This window comes from Mustela erminea, chromosome 5, assembly GCF_009829155.1.
Source record: "Mustela erminea isolate mMusErm1 chromosome 5, mMusErm1.Pri, whole genome shotgun sequence".
Classification (NCBI taxonomy): domain Eukaryota; kingdom Metazoa; phylum Chordata; class Mammalia; order Carnivora; family Mustelidae; genus Mustela; species Mustela erminea.
The window spans coordinates 106152748-106174802 of record NC_045618.1 but is presented as its reverse complement, the minus strand read 5'-3'; the positions used below and the strand labels follow the sequence as shown (position 1 = coordinate 106174802).

Genomic DNA, 22055 nt, shown 5'->3' with positions numbered 1-22055 from the left:
GTGAGATCAAAGCCCACCCCCAACCAGGTTCCAAACTCAGAGGGAGTCTGCTTGAGATTCTCTCTCCCTCTGTCCTTCCCTCACTTGTGCTCTTGATCTCTCCCTAAAATAAGTCAATAAACTCTTCTAAAAAATTTAAAAAGCTTGTTTCTAGTATTGGCAGAAGTGTGAAGGGCATAGGCTGTTTGAGAACTTTTTTTTTTCAAGATTTTTATTTATTTATTTATTTGACAGGCAGAGATCACAAGCAGGCAGAGAGAGAGGGGGAAGCAGGCTCCCTGCTGAGCAGAGAGCCAGATGCAGGGCTCAATCCTATGACTCGAGATCATGACCTGAGCCAAAGGCAGAGGCTCAACCCACTGAGCCACCCAGGTGTCCCTGGTTTGAGAACTTTTAAAGTTTTATATGGTAATCATTAAACCCATACTCTTAAAATTATGCAAAATGAAAGAAACCTAACTCTCTCTCACTGAAGAAAACAGGGGCGCCTGGGTGGCTCAGTCACTTGAGCATATGCTATTGGTGCAGGTCATGATCCCAGGATCCTGGAATGGAGCTCCACGTTGGGCTCCCTGCTCAGTGGGGAGCCTGTTTCTCCCTCTCCCTCTGCTGCTCCCCCTCTCACTCTTTCTCTGCCCCCCCCAAAAAAGCCTTAAAAAACGGTCAACATTTATTGAGCATTTACTACATGACATGCACTGTTTCAAACACTTTGTATATTAAAACAGGTGGTAAGCACTATTTCTCACATCTCTATAAAATATGTACTTCACTTTCCCCAATTTAGAGGTGAGAGAACTGACACATAACACACTTCCAGTATGCAGGGAAACGCTGAAGCACATTGGTTCCAAGCAAAGACAGGGGAAGCAGAGATATTAAATACAAGACTTTCCAAAAGAGAAAGAAAAGTAGTCCCTGACATTCAGGAACTGGCCTAGTACTATCAGCCACACAGCTGACCTGGCACTCACAGTCAGGTCCTGTTATTCTCTTGTTGAACAACAATTTCACTGAACAGCAACATCAGACAAGTCTACTCCATGAGCATGATGGAACAAGACAAAAGCATGACTTCGTAATTGTTAGTATCTAACTACTGGGAAAAAAGGAACATTGTCCAAGCCACAAAAATGATCTTCATCCTTATCTTGAATGACTTGCTGCTTCTTTACCAATTACAACACTAACCTTGGTCTAGTCTTCTCTTCTTTTAGATAAGATTTATTAAGATAACCAGAATTATCACCACTTCCTGACCATGTCCAATCCAGAGCAAAGCCCACTCCCTAAACCCTCCCCAAATTACCTAACAAGCTCAAATCTGAGTCTTTTCTAATCTTTAAGATTTTCTTTATTTGAGAGAGGGAGAGTGCACAAAGGGTGGAGAGGCACAAGGAAAGGGAGAAGCAGACTCCTCGATGAGTGGGGAGCCTGACATGGGGCTTGATCCCAGGACCCTGGGATCACGACCTGAGCCACTCAGGTGCCTCATCTAATTAAATCAACCTATTTAGAATTATTACAATGCTTGATACAAACTTCATTTTGAATAAATGTAATTAACAAACCACCTGCACTGCTGAGAGCTTCAGGCCTGCCTCCCCGCCCATGTCGTGAAAGATTTCTCCACATAATCCTGGCCTACTGCTGTTCCTAGAGGTGGTGCCCTAGACTTTCATTAATTCATCTAACACCTTATAATCTTATATACCCTCTGGTATCCCATACTCTGTTCTCTCACTGCAAATGAGGAATAAATTCAACCTATTCAACTACAGATAGGATCCTGGTGGGGTGGAAGTACTGACATAGCTAATAAAGCAGTGGGGATGTTGAGAGTTTTGGAGAATTCAGATAAAAGGCGTGCTTTATAAATACCCATGTACCATTTGGTTTAGTCCACAACCTTAAACATCTTTTTGAACCATGGAAAGAAATTGCAATAGTAAGAACACAGATTTCTTGCTTACCTGACGTTCCATCCATAATAATGTACCAAGTATAAAACTTCTCCATCATCAATTTCAGTGCTTTTAATACTGGCTTCATAGATTTTCTGCGTTTTCCCTCGACCATATTTTACTTTCACTTTGGTTCCTGTTAGGCAGGGTTCCATGTCTTCCTCATCTTCCTCCCCTTCAGAGTCACATTTGCTTTCAGTTTCTTCCCTGCGGCAAGTTAATAACATTGATAATGCTACTAATTTAATGGAGAACAAACTTAATACATGCTAAAAGAATCCAACATGTGTAATAGTCAAAACCTAAGTATTACCTTAATAACGTGTCAGTGGAGGAGGAGAAGAAGGAGGAGAAGGAGAAGATTTTTATGGACTACCTACTAGGAATTTATTTATTATATAAAGGTGCACTGTACCACAAGTAAATCTGTATTTCTTAAAGGCCAATCAGTAATCACAGTTAATGATGATATAGAGTCTAATTAATCACTTTTGATAAAACAGAGAAGATCCATCTCTTTTGAAAAAGTCTTTAGGATTCATACTCAAGTGCCACCTTCTTATGTGAAAATCATCAAGCTTGTAACTTCCTGCAACTAAGCTGTCTTAAATCTTCTCTACCCAATTTGGAATGGTTCTTCGAAACTGTTTTAGTGAGCAGAATAATGAACAAGGGCTATCTACCTGAGTAACTGTCTTTTAAATTAGTTTACATTTTGAAGGTTACTCTACCCTAACAAAGAAACAGTAGATATTTTAATATTAGGTCACTTGTTGAAACTGTGAGATACCACCAGAACAAAGCTTTGTGTATCTTGTATTGATTTCTATGTGTTTTTACTCCTGTTCCATCAACCTTTCTTTGTTTCAAATAATCAGGTAGAAAAGAGACTGACATGGGAAGTCCAACAATATTTTAAATATCTTTACAAACAAAACATTCTGTATTAACCCTCGTAAGGATTCCGAAGAGATTTGCACCAAAGATCTTTCTAGTGTCATAAGAGTTTTAAATGCTTCAGAGGAGGCATTGTGCTATAACAAACACAGGGCATTAATTTGGGGACTACTAGGGGAACTGACATGAAGAAGCTTTTCAATCACATTTGCCCTAGCAATGTTTTATCTCGAAGGACACCCTCCAAATTATATCCTGATAATATAATTTCAAAATACTAAGAAACTACTTCAAACAGAAATCTCTACAGATTTTTAAAAAAATCTGTTTCTATGATTCCTGTTATAGAATGAGAATACAGACTATGTTTTTCTATCTATTCAATCTTTAATAAAGGGAATACTGTTCTTCATATTCAAGTCTGTGAAACTCTAAAATAAGTATCTGTTCCATTTACATATCAACTATAAGTACATTTTGTATTTACATGTGTTATGTGTTTTATGTATTATGTACATATAACACGTATTTTGAGGTTTATTTTTAACAAAACTTCAAATATAATAAAGCCCTACTTTTTAAATGGTTCACCTTTGCTCAGATTTATTGTCCAAATGTTTGAAATGCTACACTCACATCATTATATTCAACTCCAATTATCTCCTCCCAGTTTTCCGAATACTAATCCTACTACAGAAGTTTATTTACTAATCTAATTCACACGTAATTGTGACAGCTCTTGTACCTATTTTTACTGGTTCATAAAATTACCTCTTCCACTCACCCATCATTCCTAATTTTCCAAATATTTTCTCAATGGTTAATTTTCAACTGGGCGTCAGCCACTAGTTGGATGGGGCAGGCTACCTTTCCCCCATTTTGCTTAACAACTCAAATTTCTAGAAAATTTATCATCATATAATGTAATAATTGAAAAGTAGCTATGGAGAAGAGCTTATGTTACAAGAACATGTGTTATTATGCTGTTGTTGCTGAATTAAAATTCATTTTTTAGTAGCATATAAAAATTAGTAAATCCATTTGACAACACAGAAATGGCCAACTAAACACAGTCGGACATTACTTCGATCTAGCTGGACTGCTTGATCCTTGGTTATCTTTAAGTCAGTTCAGTCCATACATGTATAATACATGGGGAAAAAAAAATACCAACACTCAACAGCAAACAGGATGGACATTAAAAAAACTGAAATTTATTGGTGTGATGTGGGGCAAGAATGTATTTTCCAAACTAGAATCAGGGGTGCATGCCACTTATTCCAATACAATAACTTGAAAAAGAAAAATGTCTTAGATCAAGCTAACACACAGAAACATCTGCTAGTACTGTGCACCCATGTGTTTGTTAGCTTTCCCACATTGTACCTTTTTTAAAATGGAATTTTTGCTGTCGCTGTTTCCTCTTGTCCACTTCCTCCATTTTTCTCCAGCTCCCTTCCCTGCTGTCAACTGCAGGACCTTTCTTTTGACTGGGTGGCGCAGCCTTCTTTGAGGCCACTGTTTAGGGCACAAGTGCTATTAAAATGGTGCGACCAGTATATTCTCCAATTCCGAAAGGCGATACACATCATCTTCACAATGTGTCTCACCTTCATTAGACAAGAGGAATGGAAGTCCCAATAAGAAAACATTCCCTCAAACCTGAATCTCTAAGCAGGAACAGAGCGCTGCTGTACCCCAGACAGGTGCTTCTGGAGAACAAATATAAGATAATGTACCTCTCTTGGCTTTTCTCTTCCTCTTCATCTGAGTCTTTATCAGAATCCTCCTGCTTTTTAATTTTCTTCTCCTTTTGCTTTGGTGTGTTTTTTCTCCCCAGTAGTTCATTTTCTTTTTTCTCTGCGGTTTCATAGTCATCGACTACATCCTTATTTTCTGTATCATTGTCTTTTAATTTGTCTTCTGTTTTCTCTTCTTCAATTTCTTTCTTAATAGAATGTGCATCTCGAGCTATTCTCCTTCGTCCCTAGTAGAAGGGGTAAGAGCTTTAAAATCACTATCACGACAAAGGAGGAAAAAGCAGAAAATGCTTCTTTTTCTTAAACCTTCACAGCAATGAGTAGTTATCTCTCTGGCTTGAGACATGACAATGACAATCCATCAAGCCTTGTGTACTTTTCCTTTCAACCCATGTAAATTACTTAATTATGTCCATGTCTATGATCCTTGGATACAGACTACAGGAAAAAAAAAAATTTCCTCCTTTGTCCAATACATTATTTTCTCAGTTTTATTATTTCTTGACTATAATGATTTTTTTAATTGAAGTACAGTTGACATACAATGTTATATAAATTTCAGGTGTACAACACAGTGATTTGACAATTATATACCTTATGCAGTGCTTACCATAAGTGTGGTTACCATCTGTCACCAGTCATCACAATATTACTGACTATATTTCCTATGCTATACTTTTCATCCCTGTGATTTATAACTCTTAGTTTGTGCCTCTTAATCCCTCTGTATTCATGAGTCTGTTTCTGTTTGTTCATTTGTTTTTAGATTCCACATATATGTATTATTTATCCTTGTAGACTTATTTCACTTGACATTATTTTATCCCATTTTTAGTTATTTCTTGACTATAGTGAAAGTTCTAAAATAATTAACTAAATATCAACGACACAAGTTAACAATAATTTAAAAAATAATAAACCAGCCCCCTAAATTATGGACTCTTCAAAAGCTCTGTGATCTCTAATTTTCCATTTTTAAAATAAAATTTACATTATCACTTTCTGTGTGACCACATTTTAAAAGAACTGAATTGGGGCACCGGGATGACTCAGGTGGGTGTCCAACTCTTGATTTTACCTCAGGATTGTGAGACTGAGCCCCTGCATCAGACTCTGCACTGTGTGTGGAGCCTGCTTGAGATTCTCTCTCCCTTTCTCTGTGCTCACTCCTCAACCCCCATACTCTTGCTCTCTCTCTCTAAAGAAAATAAAAATAAAATAAATTTTAAAAACGGAAGGACTAAATTGCATCAATGGCCAACGAGTGAGCTGATTTCTTTGAATGAGTGTCTGGAGAGCTCACTGGGCCAGCAGTAACTTATTCTCTCCCCAAGAAGCTTTCATCTAGCCTCCTGCATGCTCAACTGACCATGAAACTGGTAATCCATTTCATTCCCTCCTAAATTCTCCCTCAAGTTCACCTCCTCACACTGACAGAGTTTCCATCTACCTGGAATAAAGAGAGGACATAAAAGGGGCCAACAACTTAAGGAGCACTAGACTACATTACAATTAATAACTCAGTAAAACAAATGTTCTCCCTTGTTCCTATGTGCTATTTAAACTTCAAAGTAAGAAAAAACATGTGTTTTTCTCATCACAAAGAACTAGAATATAAGCCCACGAAGGCAGAGACTCTGTCTTCTTCACTTCTATATTCTATGCACAGAGAAGCTGTTCTTTAAATACTTGTAGGTAAATGAATGAAAACAACTGCTATCTATCAGACTTTAGGCCTATATACCTTTGTCCCAGAAATACCACTTTTATTTTATAAGTTTCTTTATTTATTTAAATAATCTCAAATTGTGGGGATTGAACTCACAACCCCAAGATCAAGAGTCGCATTCTCTTGGGACGCCTGGGTGGCTCAGTTGGTTAAGCGGCTGCCTTCGGCTCAGGTCATGATCCCAGCGTCCTGGGATCGAGTCCCACATCGGGCTCCTTGCTCGGCAGGGAGCCTGCTTCTCCCTCTGCCTCTAGCCTACCACTCTGTCTGCCTGTGCTTGCGCTCTGTATCTCTCTCTAACAAATAAATTAAAAAATCTTTAAAAAAAAAAAAAAAAGAGTCGCATTCTCTTCTGACTCAGGCAGCCAGGCATTCCAGAAATCCCATTCTTAGGATTCTGCCATCTATATTCAGACAAATGAGGAGGAGTTTTTACAAGGATTTTTTTTTTTAAGATTTTATTTATTTATTTGAGAGAGAAGGAGTGAGAGAGAGCATGAGAGAGGAGAAGGTCAGAGGGAGAAGCAGACTCCCCAAGGAGCTGGGAGCCCGATGCAGGATGAGATACTGGAATTCCAGGATCATGAACTGAGCCGAAGGCAGTCGCTCAACCAACTGAGCCACTCAGGTGCCCCCGACAAGGATATTTTTTGCAGCACTTTTTGTAATTGTAAAAAATTTAGGAGAAAATCTTAAGGAAGGTAAATTTATGGTACATCCATACTATGTAGTACTCTGCAGGTATTTTTTGTAAGATGAGGAACATCTTTAATAACAAGAAAGTATGTCCAAAATACATGTAATGGGGGATATTATTCAGTCTTAAAAAGGAAGGAAATTATGACACATACACGGATTGAACCTGGAAGACATAGTGAAATATGCCAGTCAAAAAAGGATGAAACAGGGGCGCCTGGGTGGCTCAGTGGGTTAAGCCTCTGCCTTCGGCTCAGGTCATGATCTCAGGGTCCTGGGATGGAGCCCCATATCAGGCTCTCTGCTCAGCAGGGAGCCTGCTTCCCCATCTCTCCCCTGCCTGCCTCTCTACCTACTTGTGATCTTTCTCTGTCAAGTAAATAAAATCTTTATAAAAAAAAAAAAAAAGAAAGAAAGAAAGAAACAGTAAGATTCTACATATCTGAGGTACCTAGAGTCATCAAATTCATAGAGACAGAAAGTAGAATGGTGGTTGCCACAAGCTGGGATGGGAGCTTACTGTTTAATATCTAGTTTCAGTTTTGCAAGATGAAAAAGGTACTGGAGATAGACAGTGGTGATGAGTGCACAACATATGAGCGTAGTTAATGCCACTGAACTGTACATTTAAAAATAGATGATGGGGGCACCTGGGTGGCTCAGTGGGTTAAAGCCTCTGCCTTCGGCTCAGGTCATGATCCCAAGGTCCTGGGATCAAGCCCCGCATCGGGCTCTCTGCTTAGCAGGGGGCCTGCTTCCTTCTCTCTCTCTGCCTGCCTCTCTGCCTACCTCTGATGTCTGTCAAATAAATAAATAAAATCTTAAAAAAAAGAAAAATATTTTAATAAAAAAATAAATAAAAATAAAAATAGATGATGCATATTATGTGTATTTACCACAAACTTTTAAATTAAAAATAAAAATTAAAGAAATGAAACAAACCATGTGAATGTTTCATTAAATTCACCAGAATATTCTACTTACTAGATGAGGGTTAAAATGGACAGTTTGAAAAAATGGTTTCTAAGCACCGAAAAGAAGAATTTCATCTCCTCTTTCACTAAATATGATTTCATTAAAAAATAAGATATAACAGTAACTGTACTCCTTTGATAGCGTGATAAATTTTTCCTTCTAAAATCTGGTAAGTCCTGGGCGCCTGGGTGGCTCAGTAGGTTAAGGCCTCTGCCTTCGGCTCAGGTCATGATTTCAGGGTCCTGGGATCGAGCCCCGCATCGGGCTCTCTGCTCAGCAGGGAGCCTGCTTCCCCCTCTCTCTGCCTGCCTCCCTACCTACTTGTGATCTCTGTCTGTCAAATAAATAAATAAAATCTTTTAAAAAAAATAAAATTTGATAAGTCCTACCACATAGACACCATTCGACAACAATCAAAATAGTGGATGACAATGTCCGCAAAGGACTTATATACTAATGGAGAAGAAGAGCAGAGTTGGAAGATTACAGCAGTGTGCCCATGACTAGAAAATAAGAGGAAGTATAAAAAACTGCCACAAGAAATGTACATGTAGTGTGCTGCAGGTAACAGAGAAAGAAAAGATCCCACCCAGTTGGAGGCACAAGTATTATAAGGAGGAGATTCATGCACTCCACAGCTATTTAGTAAGTCCTTCCTTGTAGATCAAGCACTATTCGCAATGCCTGGGACTTGTCAATGAACAGAATAAACGCTAATCCCTGACCTCACTGAGTACAATTGTAGTGCAGACCAGGGTAAAAGAAACAAATATAAAAAACAAAATATAAAGTAAGTTACAGATAAAAAAAGCAACATTAGAGGGATTGCAAATACCAAAGAGAAGCAGTAGGTTACAAGTTTAGATAACGTTACCAGGATAAGCTTCAGTGAGGTGACTTCTGAGCAAGACTTGAAGAAGTACATATGTGAGACTGATGCCAGATGAGAATGACATCAAAAGACATAAACAGAAAACAATAGGAGGGATGGTTTTTTCAGCTACAAGAAATAATATGAGCTATATTTAGGAAAAAATAGCCACACTAGTCTGCCTAAAGCACAACTCAATACTAAAAAATAAATAGGTTAATTAGGACCATTTTTTGTGTATATCTGAAAATGTCCATAATAAAAAATTATAAGTAATGTTTAAAATAAAGCAGGTAAAACTAATGTTAACTACTTACTCTTGGAGATTTTAATTCTATTTCTTCTCTTTCACTTTCACTGTTTGAATCAATATTTTCCTCAGGTTCACTCTTCACTTCTACTAAAGGCATTTCTTGATCTACTTTTAGAGCCTCTTCCATTGATTCTTCTAAGTCTTTTTTTTCCTCTTTTACTTTTGGTTCATGATGGTGAACAGTTCTGAACTGAATATTTGCAGAACGGCAGTATTCCTCAAAACCATAGAGATACCTAAAGAAATGATATTTCATTTTAGGAAATGTTAGTCTTTACATTTAACTTGAATACTATATTATTACACATACACACACACAGACACACACAGAGATTTTTAGAAAGTAAAACTCAAGACTTTTTTTTTAAGTACTTTTCCTATGTGACTAATTTCTCAGTGTTTTATACAGGTTATCAACAGAAATACTGATCATAAAATTTCTTCCTGAAAAATCTGCGCCTGTGATAACTGAACGCAGCTATCATAGTTTTAATATGAAAGCTTTTGACCATAAGCGATATAGCTCTATAACATGTATCACCATTTCAGATTATTAACACTGCTGCATCATCCCTCACTTTGAAAAGGAAATCAGGACAATATAGAAAATGGAGTAAAGCAGACCTGGTTCAATGAAATAACATTCAGTCACATGTATCGATTAACCTAAACCTTTTTATATACTTTCTCTAACTTCAATGTTCTTTGATGTGTTTTTGCTTAACTGTTAACAAATTAAATGGAAAATATTCCTGTAATATGTATTCTTTGATGAATAAACTATACTACTTACTTTCTATAAGCAGTTTTTACATTGTAGGAAGCAGCTGAATTCAAAATAGGAATGCCAAGGTCCATATAAATTTGCTTCCATACAGCACCACTATCAATCTGGAAAATTAAGTTTTTATTTGTTAACATTTATAAAGGGAAATAATCTTTACACTAATATTCTAGGTTCGTTAAGAAAATGTGGTTATAACCTACAGTGCATATAACAGTGCAACATTAGATAATTTAACTTTTCATTACATCCTTACTTACATTATCACATCCGCCTTGATGATAAACCAGTCTAAAGAGTTTGAAGAGATTGAGATCTTTATAGCCCAAAACAGGTGGTTTGTTGATTGGAGTACCTTTTTAACATGAAGGCAGAAATAAAATTTTTATTCAAAGGGAAAATGCTTTTACAAGGCTATCAATACAAAGCTTTCCAACTTCTAATTTCCCAAGGTTTATTAATCAGAAGCATATATTTAAAGAATCCTAAATTATTTAAGACAATACAAAATATTCTCTATATTCTTTATTCAGCATTGTGATAGTCTTTAGATATACCTCTATGATTACTAAAATCACGTCTCTCACAACTAATAAAATCACCTGTCACTGATTTGGGTAGAACTAAATCCTTCAACTACAAGGCGTAGCCAACAATGCTGCTGGTTCAAGAAGTCTGGGCAAGAACATACACAATGGAAAGGGTACAATATAGGGCATGCATCCATTTTCAATGCGTGAACACAAATGTTAAGACTATTAACTGTAATCTGAAGGATGATTTCCCTAAGTCACAGAATTCCTAGGACTAATTTATTAGAAGATTTTCCAGGACTTACGTAAGTCAAAAAGTAGAATAATTTATAAAGGCTGTATTTCTTTTTTTTTTTTTTTTTTAAAGATTTTATTTATTAATTTGACAGAGAGAAATCACAAGTAGACGGAGAGGCAGCCAGAGAGAGAGAGGGAGGGAAGCAGGCTCTCTGCTGAGCAGAGAGCCCGATGCGGGACTCGATCCCAGGACTCTGAGATCATGACTTGAGACGAAGGCAGCGGCTTAACCCACTGAGCCACCCAGGCGCCCCAAAAGGCTGTATTTCTTTTAACTGTATTAGAAATCCTATTCTTGGAGCACCTGGGTGGCTCAGTTGGTTAGGTGTCTGCCTTTGGCTCAGGTCATGACCCCAGGGTCGTGGGATTGAGCCCCAAATTGGGCTCCCTGCTCAGCAAGGGTCTGCTTCTCCCTCTCCGTCTGCCACTCTCCCTGCTCATTCTCTCTCTCTAATAAATGAATAAAATCTTTATTAAAAAAAAAAAGGAAAGAAGAAGAAATCCTATTATATTTAGATAGGAAACGATTTCCTATTTTGTTTCATTTGTTGAGATCCAGGATCAGGCTATTTTACTTGCTGCAAAGACCGCACCAGTAACTAAATGGGTGTGTAGATTAATATTACTATTGTTCCCTTTCCTCTACTAAAATATTATTATAACAATTTTTAGTTTTGTCTCAAGTAGACTGAGTATAATTATACCTATAAAACTTTCATATATATTTCTGTTCAAAATAAGTATTAATAGTTGTTTTTATTTCAAATATTTTATTTTCAACTCTGATTCTTAAGGCTTTACTTAAAATCCAAATCCATATACCTATGATTCTAATAAAAATAATTCATAAACCTAGAATGTTAAAAAAAAAAACCTAGAATGTAAAACTGTAAAAGAAATGATTACTTTTAAAATATGAGCATGAAATACCTCTGTCTTCCATAAACTTATAAAGCTGTTGGAGGAAGTTGTCCCTCTCTTCAGGATCAAGTTCTTCCTCAGGCTGTAAAAGTAAAGTATATAAATACAAAGAACAATGAATAGGGTGAGATACAGTCTTCTTTTTAAATTTGTTGTTGTTGTTGTTGTTGATGAACACAACATAGAGGAATTGTATTAAGCTGGAAAATATGAATTTCCTCCAAATGGTACAATGCTAGACTTTAAGTCATATTTTTATAGAGCTGATTTGATACAACTGTCAAAATACACAATCTCTACCCTTTACCCATCTACCATTCTAATCCTACCCTTGAATATCAACACAGGAACTAAGAGTAGCCATGCGGAAAAGGCTCAGGAATCAGTAAGAATGTTTTCACTTCATTTGGTTTAGTTTTTTTTTTTTTAATCCATCAAAATGCATGTGGTCCACAAAAATATATTGATAAGCACAATAATTACATATATATTTATTATTTAAAATAACCCACATAACTTGTACCCTTGGGGCTAATACATTATATGTTTAATAAAAAAATTTTTTTAATTAAAAAAAACAAATAAAATAAAAAGCAAAAAATATATATATAAATGTTAAAATTTGTTACTGTTGAATGAATATAAACTAGAGGTTACAAAGTCACATGGCAAAGGTTTTTTTTTTTTGATAGCATAGTGGTTTAAAGATGTTTATGTTGGGACGCCTGGGTGGCTCAGTTGGTTAAGCAGCTGCCTTCGGCTCAGGTCATGATCCCAGGGTCCTGGGATCGAGTCCCACATCGGGCTCCTTGCTCAGCAGGGAGCCTGCTTCTCCCTCTGCCTCTGCCTGCCTCTCTGTCTGCCTGTGCTCGTGCACTCTCTCTCCCTCTGTCTCTGACAAATAAATAAAATCTTTAAAAAAAAACAAAAAAAACATTTAAAGATGTTTATGTAATATTTTGTCTCAGGCCCTACCATCCCTTCTTATATCACATTAGCCTGCTTTTCTCATTTGCCCTTCTTACACAGCCTCTGTAAAAAAGACTTCGTAAGCCCTGAAAAAAAAATGAAAATTATTTCTTAAGGAAGGAAACTAGATTCATAACCACAAATTCATTCCTGGGGGTGGGGAATCAATGGAAACACTCATGTAAAACAAAACAAAACAAAACAAAAACTACTCTCTCTGCAAGTACCTATCTAAGTGTTAATTACACTAATTATATAAATCTAATGATTCCTTCTTATAATGTCCAAGTCTTGGCTCTAGTCAAACAAACAGACTATGGGCTTCAATAAAATATTCTCTTTCCTGATTGACTACTTATAAACAAATACTTGGGAAAATTCTTACTTAAAATTTAGCAATACTATGGAGAAGGAGAAACAAAACAGTATCTTTTGTCCACATAAATTATTGTAATTTAATTTCAGAGTACTGCTTTTCTGTGTTCCAAAAGAAGAATTTAGAGTTTTGTCTTTCAAAGCCATAATCAAAGCAAAATTAACTATCAGCCAATAGAGTATTCACCATCCAGAGAGCAACAGGTCCTTTAAAATTATGTATTAAGAATTTTAATTGCTAAAATACAGCAGCCAGAGTCAATGAACACGCAGTTGATTAAAATATATAATTTAAAAAACCATGAGGCAATCAAGGGAAAGAGAATAAAATCTTTTAGTACATTCATTCAGAATGATTTACAGCACTGGAGTACTTTGAATTTTAACAAATACAAAGAAACTAAGTCAAAGTTCTAAGCCTCACAGATTAGCAATATGGAGTCAATAGGGGTCATCACTAAATGTTCCAATCAAAAGATGGCAATTTTTTCCCCTTGTGAACTTAAAAAGTCTTGCTTTTGCAAGGTAATTAGAACAACGACCAATGAGTTAACTCAAAAAAGAAAAAAATAAGCCACTAGCCCAAGAACCATTTCAAATATTATTTCAAATATTATTTTACTTTCTCTGTTCATGGTATTTTTAAATGCAAAGTCCTCTATTTTAAAAGATCCATTTATTTGACAGACAGAGATCACAAGTAGTCAGAGAAGCAGAGAGAGAGAGAGAGAGAGAGAGAGGAGGAAGCAGGCTCCCCGCTGAGCAGAGAGCCTGATGTGGGGCTCCATCCCAGGATCTTGGAATCATGACCTGAGCTGAAGGCAGAGGCTTTAACCCACTGAGCCACCCAGGCACCCCCAAAGTTCTCTATTTTTAAAGATTTTTTTTTTAAAAGTAATCTCTATGCCCAATGTGCGGCTCAAACTCACTATCCCAAGATCAAGAGTTGCATGCTCTACTGACTGAGCCAGCCAGGTGCCCCTGTTCATGGTACCTTCATACCTATGGCATCTCTCTCCTGGTCAATAACCAGAAGGTGTTCCATTCTTAAAGGGCTTTAGAGTAAGAGAAGCTTGTAATAGTAAGAGGTAAAGTCCACTAGACTGCTGATATGCCTTCTTCCCTGCATTCAGTCAAGTATTTGAAGAGGAATTATGTACCCAGTAAAATGCCAGGGTGGAGAACAGGATTAAGGATATGGAAGAAGGATGAACAAGATCATAATTTTAAGAAATTTATAATTTTATTTAGCATCAATATATACTACCTAGTGTTATATATGTAGTTGTACATCTATCTATATATATTAGTAAATTATGAATTTTCTGACTTTGGAAACTGTATCTTCAAATTCACTTCAGACATTTATTGATGGCAACCATGAGTCAGGGAAGAATATACAAAAGTACTGTGTTGAAAATGAGAAGACCTACTTTCTACTTTTGACCCTGAGTCTAGCAGAAGATGCAGCAATGAAAAACAAGCCTACATAATACAACATTAAAAGTGTCGCAAAATACATACAAGAATATAGGATGGGGGTCAGCGGTTCTGCTGGAGACGGAGTGATAGTGGTTATATTAGGGAAAGCCTTTAAATGTGAAGAGTAGAGAGCCCAGGAGCTAGAGTAAACAGCATAAACAGGAGGCCAGCAAAGGCAGGCTGTGATTAAGAAAGCACTTTCTAATGATATGCTAGAGAATCAGAACTGGAATCTGAGAGAGCTGAAGAGGAATTATATTAGATTTGTTTTAAAAGCTCTCTACCAATAATGAGCTTGATGGATTGGAAGGGAAAGGAAAGTGACTGTAAGAATCCACAAGGAAGAGGATCAATGCTTGGATTAGTCTTGCTCTCTGATGATGGAAAGATGACCCCCTACTCCAGAAGGAGAAAGAGAGAGAGGAGTAAATGCTGAGATTCTTTTTAAGTCTAAATTACTCATGTTTATAATCTTGAAGGTTCCCACACATTGTAATGGCTCGAAAGGTTAAAGACATGCCTACTTTACCCACAATTTTATCACCAGGGATTGGCATTTAGCTAAAACATTCTGTTAGTATGTGAATGAAAACAATGTTTGTGAAAATAAACTGGGGAGATTTTCTTCGATTAATTTACATTTGCTGAGTTTCAGAGCTAGCATTAATGATAATATAAATTGAACAGGGGTCCGAGAAAAGAAAAAAATAAGAATGGCTGAGGATGGAGGGCACCTAGCTGCACTCTGCAGAACCAAGCACCATGAGAAGCACAATCAAAGACGCAACTTGGCAGCTGCCCCTGGGCTGGGGGACGGGCACAAAAGAAGCAATCACACCAGCAGCTCTGCTCATGCTTTTATTGTAGCCAACCCTAAGTCTGGAACACACCAAATAGCCATACTGATTTTTTTTAAACCATGCAATAAATGCTAGAACAATTTATGACTGGGGTAAATGCACAGAACATTTATAGGTCATACCAAACCTTAACTCAAGCAGAGCTGCTATTTGTTCCTACACAGAAATCTTGGATTCTATGTAGATTCTTTTTGGATTCTTTAAATCTCAGCTGTTTTATACCACTGAGTTTATTCGACCTTCCTTTTATTTGCCCTACTATATTTAATCCTGTTTAAAGGAATGGGCAACAGAGGAGTGATACTTAATGAAATATACCTGAAAACTCAACAGTTTCTGAGCAACATCTAAAGGTGTGTATATGGGGGAGGTGGGGTGTTAAAAAAAAGTTACATATTGCTGGAGAATAGAGGCAGAGAGAACTGAAAGTGGACACAGGTCAAACTATGAAGGGCCGAACTAGTAAGGGGCTACAATAAAAGACCTAATCGTCCCATTGGTGCTGAGAGCATTAAAGGGTTTCTTGCAGAAACTTTGTGAAGAATGGATTGGAGGGGGAAATAATTGGGACAAGATACAAAGGAAGAGGAGTATCAGTCAAGAACCTTTATTGCAAGTGGCAGAAAAGTATCCCAAAGTAGCTTAAGCCAAAAAGAATTAATTTAAAAGCTTACAAAATTATGTAAGGAAATATATAGGATTGCCTATAGAAAAAAGAAAGCATATATTACGAAGGGATGGTAGATAACTTATTCTGGGGGTTCTTCCAAAGTGAACTTTCTGGAGTCTTACAACAAATCTTCCAACACTTTGTTTCAAATAGCAGTATGTTAGGATAACTGCAAGGTCCACACTCGTTCATTTATTCAGAAACTGTTTAATCAAGGTTTAATATTAGCCAAGCTCTGAGGTAGTTGATGGATGTGTATGTTGGTGGGAAAAGGAAAAGACTAAAACAAACAAAAAGCCTGACATCCACTGTTTTCTCAGACCTTACAATAGAGAGAAGAGAAAAAAATTTTAAAGGTCTGTGAAAACTTATGTAATGTCTCTACACCTCCATTTCATCACTCATAAAAAATCCTGTTGTGAGGATTCAGTAAACTATCTTTAAAAGTCACTAAGTCTCCAAAACTAAGCTGAGAACATTATTTGGTGTGGGCATCTCTACCTGTTTCTCTCTCTTACAAAAGCTAAATATTTTAATTGTGCTATAACGAAAGCCACATCTTACTGATGACACATGCTTTGGTATAACATATATTTTCTTGTCCTAACACCTCAGTAAAATATAACAAATGAGAGCCTAAATTTAGAAAGAAAACTTAGAGGTGCCTGGGTGGCTCAGTTGTTTAGCATCTGCCTTCGGCTAAGGTCATGATCCCAGGGTCCTGGGATGGAGTCCCATATCGGGCTCCCTGCTCAGCGGGAAGCCTGCTTCTCCCTCTCCCACTCCCCTGCTTGTATTCCTTCTCTTGCTGAGTCTCTTTCTATCAAATAAATAAAATCTTTAAAAAAAGAAAGAAAGAAAGAAAGAAAACTTAGGGGTGCCTGGGTGACTCAGTTGGTTAAGCATCTGCCTTCGGCTCAGGTCATGATCCCAGAATCCTAGGATCCAGCCCCATGTTGGGCTCCCTGCTCAGCAGGGAGCCTGCTTCTCCCTCTCCCCTTACTTGTGCTATCTCTGCCAAATAAATTTTAAAAATTCTTTTAAAAAGAAAGAAAAGAAAACTTAAACTGAAAACTTAAATTAAATAAAGAAAAAAACCCCGTAACATTAACTCTGGTAACTCTGGTGATCCATTAGTCAAAATGACTCCCCCTAGACTACCAGTAAAGCCCTGTGCAACAAGTAGAATTCTAAACTGCCCAGAAAGTTATCGTATGTAAAAATGATCAGTTGACAATACAGATTTTAGAGGAAAGGAAACAGAGAAAATTCACAATCTTAATAGGCATTGATCATTTAGGATAAGGGCTAAAAGCCATGACAGCACTGTATTAAAAAACTACCATAATTACATCTTGAGTAAATATGAAGGTAAATAATGTCCAGTGTACTACTTTTAGAAAGAGGTGACATGATAAAATGTTTTAGAAGTATTTCACTATAAAAGAATAAATACTACTACTTCTATGCCTTAAAATCAATTTATTCCAAGAGAATCACATTGAGAGTTCTCATTTAAAAAAATCTGCTTAGGTTCAGTGCAGAGAAAAGACTGGAGGAGGCCAGCAGGGACATGGGAAGGTTACCACTGCAGTCGTGCAGGTAAAGGAGAATAGTGCTTGGACTAAGGTGGCAGAGAGTAGAAACAGGGAAGTGGGTAACCTTGAAAGCTATCAGATAGCAGAAGAAAGATCTGGTGTCTCATTGGTTAGAGGGGCAAGAGTGGGAGGATTAAAATGACCGCCATATATCTGGTTTGGATAATTGGTGGATCACGCTTCTGTTCAAATAAATTAGGGACAACCATGAGAAGGACCAGTTTCAGGGGGAAAATGAAAACAGTTCTTGTACATGTTGAGTTTGAGTTCTTACAAAATAAGCCTCATTAGCAGTTAATGTAAGTGTGGGGCTAAGAAGAGACCTCTTTGATGTACATATAGATTTGGAGTCACTGTATCATTTAATTAGGAAGTAAACTAGAAAAAAAATGTAATGTCATGGATGTCAGGTGACTGAAGAAGGTAGGCATGTCAAAAATGTTGAATACTGCTAAGAAGTCAAATGAGATCATGATAAAAATTTTTTGGATTTAGTACAGAAAATTTGTTGAAGGTCACTGGTTGTTTTAGTTGAGGTGGGAGTACAAGACACAATACAGTGAATTAAGAGTGAACAGGAGGTTGGGAAATATAACATTGGATGTAACTGAGTAATCTGGTTATAAGGGCCAGGACAGAGGACAGTATCTGGAGGGGATGTCAGAAGGCTGGGAGAGATGGAAGCAGGTTCTTAAAAACTGATGAGAAGGAAACAACAGAACAGGTTAAAGATTCTGGAAAGAAGTGTTGGTTCATAATTTAAGATATGAAAAAAGAGAATGAGATCCAGAGCATAAACTGAGGGACTCATCATATAGAAGAGAGCAACATATCGTCAACTGTACTTCAGGGAAGGAGAACAGGCAAGTGAAGTGTAGTGCATGCTCCCAGCTAGACAGTCCTAGTTTCTTTCTGAAGTAGGAGTGGACTGGGGCAGAGTTGGAGGACACAGTGATTTGATTATAGAAACTGGGAATTGACTGATGGTGTTGAAGGTTCAACAAAAGTTGGTAGTCATAAAATTTACAGTGGTATCATTCTTCCCTGCTGTGTACACTGAAACAGAAAATTTCAGGGAATACATAAGATGGCATGATATATTCATCATGTGGTAAGACACTTTTTTAATTTCGCTGAACATTTCAACAACCATCTGCCTAAAACAAATTATTATAGGACTCTTGTATTATAACAGACTTGACTAAGACTAATCATTTTCCCCCCTACTTGAAAAGGTACACACATTCTAATCATCAAGCTATGCTCTGGACACTATCACATCTAAGGCTTTATATTCAGTCAACCCTCTTTCATGCTACCACAACTATGAAATAATTTGATTTGAGAAGTGACTTTTTGTAAATACATAAAAATAAAGCTACAATTGTGTATACAAATGTGCAATCCTCATTAATCTGATTAAGTGAACCTCATTTGGTTGGTCTTATACTGATTCTGTAAAGAAAGGTCTTGCTAAACACATTAGGACATTTTTGTTTGCTTGTCCAATAGGCTAAACTTAAAGACTTTTGCAAATAAATTATTATATTTGAATGAAAGTAAAAATCTCAACTATTCATTGAAAACTGACTTTATAGACTATAATCTGCTTAGAAACATGATTGACAGCTGGAGTTACTAGATATACCTAAAATGCTAATATTACCTTTAAATTTTTCTTTAATTTTTATTGATTTAGCATAATTTTCCTGGGTTATCAAGCATTTTCTGTAGGCTTTTACCCAAAGTGATCTTGAAAGATCACTAATAAATGCCTTTACAAGACAACATAAATACAAATAACACTTGATTTACATATAAGAAAAAATTCCAGTTTCCATAAATAAAAAAACAAAAGCACTCTGATTTTTGTAATAGTGGAATTTAATCCTAGTCAACAGATATAATAGTGATTCCCCAGAAAATTAAAAGATTGAAGAAATGGGTGTCAGTACTTCTAAACAAAAAAAAGAGCATCTCTTATAAAAATGCACTAAATTCTTACATTCATTACTAAATATGAAATTAGAAGAGATTTTTGTAAGGGCCCAACACATAAGGCTACGTATAGCAAACTCAAAGGACAGAAGGGCTGCAACTAGTCAAATCCCCCTAAATGTCTTCACCTATTCACTTTATCCTTAGACAACTCTCCTATATTCATCCAACGTGAATATAAGGAATAAATGAATAATTTATGAATAAACACAATTACTTATGTTTACATGGACTTTTCAATTTCAAAGCTCAAAAGGAAATCAGTGTTCTCTTTTCTAATATAAAATTTTCCTAACAAAAGACATTTAAGTGATGCCTACAAAAATATTCTCCAGGGCCTTTTTCTCAATATAATTACAACAGGTTAAAATTTACAGTCCTCAATATAGATTGGACCTACTTCCTGTCAGACTATCAGGTCTTTTCCTACCCAGTAACAGTATGAAACATATTTCTTATATTCCAATCCTGAACTACAACTGCTTAGGAATTCGAAATAATATTAAGTAAAAAAGATGCTCCTCCACGTAAAGCCATGAATCTCAAATCTTATTTAGGCTATTTTAGGGTACTCAAAGCATTAAACATAAAAACAATGTCCACCGTCCATTAACACTGCAGAAGTATCTAACACTTGTATGATTCTACTGCATAAAATTTACAAACAGCAAATGACAAGCTAAAGTCCTGTTATGGTGGCTTACACAATGTTAAAGAGCTTTTTTATCATTATAAAGCAACAATAAATTCTCATGAAAGCACACATTACTACATTTCAGGAAGAATATGATCTACAATGTAATACAACAGCTTAGCCTCACCTACGTGGTAAAGGCCTGTAATGACTAAGCCAGGTAGGCCCTGGCTTATCAGACTTTAATTAATTTTATACCAGACCCACTTTTTTTCCTTTGTTATAATATAGACTAAACTGCTTTTCAGTTTATCAATACATTAAATTTTTAAAAATTACTGTGCAAGACAAATTAGAATGATTCAGCAACTAAATCTTAAATCCAAGGGCAAGAAATGCAGCTGATTTTTTTTTTTTTCCCTAAAGCAACCAAAATCTCACTCAAGAAATCTACCTCTATGGCCAGAAAAAAAGAGGAATTAGTTCCTGTCAAGTAATTCAATAAAGTAGATGCTATGAAATTGGCCATCTGGAAAATAATTTAACAGACTACTCAGTGCCTAAATGTGGTAATCCTACTTTTATTTTTCAGTAGATGAAAAGCATTCTTTTCCACTTAATTTTAACAGGTTCATAATTTAAGTAACACATTTTAAGAAGATACTATCCCTTACAAAGGTCCTTACCTTTTTAAATTTCTTTACTTATTACCTGCAAACAATAGGTAACAGAGCTTGCCTTTGCTCTTCATTCCTTTTTACTAACATTTACTAACAGCTTGAATAAAACGCTGTGATTTTTATGAAATTAATAGCTGTAAGAAGAACACTATTTACTATTTACTATTTTATAGCCATCTTTTCCAATCTTACTACAAAGCTCTTTTAACTCTCTTTGTTTAAAATTTCAGGGTTTGCTTTTTGGGGGGTGGGGAGTAAAGAAAATGCATTGTAAAAGGGACACCAATTAAAAGTATTAGCAAAAATAAACTAATCTTTTTTCAATCTTTGTCAATATCAGATCCTAACTAATGCTAATTCTTAAAAAAAAAAAAAAAAAAAGCAAAACCAGACTGCAACAGTTCACACCCTGAAAATGTGGCCTATTTTATCCTGAAAACATATAATCTATAAATAAATACAGATAAAATACAAAAATCACATTTAATATTTAGACTTTAAATCCTGAATTCTGCCCAACTGTCTCATTATCATTTTCATTTCAAAATCTATCTTATGTTTCAGAAAAAGAGCCTTCATCCTCTGATATTCTAAAAATAGACTCCTACTGTCTCTTTTACAAGAAACAATTACGCTTGGTTATGAGCCCTACCATTATTAGCCACATCATCAACACCTAAATTCTTATCTAACCCCGTTTTTGGCAATCAAAATGGTAACTAAATATATTTTAGAAAAAAAATCTTACCTATATGCTGCATTTTCTTTCAAATGCAAAATGGTTAGATTCCCCTTCTACTTAATCAGTACAGTGTCTGAACATTTTTCAGTCTGACTTGCAAATATTTGCTTTCCCTCTTAGGGCATAGCATCCGCAGGGTTATACAGCACTACTTACATTCTCTTCCACATAAAAATCAGACATTACATGAAAGGAAAAGAAAGACAGCCCATTTCAAAGCATCTGGCAAACCTCCATTGGCAACCTGCCAAGCCTCTGCTAAACCTTCCTGTCTTTCCGAGCATGCTCACTTAAAACCAACAGCACG

The 22055-nt window shown here is 36.3% G+C and overlaps 1 protein-coding gene across 8 annotated transcripts in view; it reads right to left on the bottom strand.

The window, feature by feature from the left end:
- ARID4A (AT-rich interaction domain 4A) overlaps positions 1–22055 on the bottom strand; it is a 65224-nt gene that overhangs the window by 19355 nt on the left and 23814 nt on the right. For 5 of the 8 annotated variants that reach the window (XM_032344332.1, XM_032344338.1, XM_032344336.1 and 2 more), the window contains exons 12-17: positions 11750–11837; positions 10250–10344; positions 9999–10096; positions 9210–9441; positions 4601–4848; positions 1974–2171 (exon numbers count right to left, since the gene is read on the bottom strand). In XM_032344332.1, the coding sequence (XP_032200223.1) occupies positions 1974–2171; positions 4601–4848; positions 9210–9441; positions 9999–10096; positions 10250–10344; positions 11750–11837 (959 nt within the window). The remainder of the gene's footprint in view (positions 1–1973; positions 2172–4600; positions 4849–9209; positions 9442–9998; positions 10097–10249; positions 10345–11749; positions 11838–22055) is intronic. The other 3 variants (XM_032344335.1, XM_032344337.1, XM_032344339.1) reach the window with 1 other exon arrangement.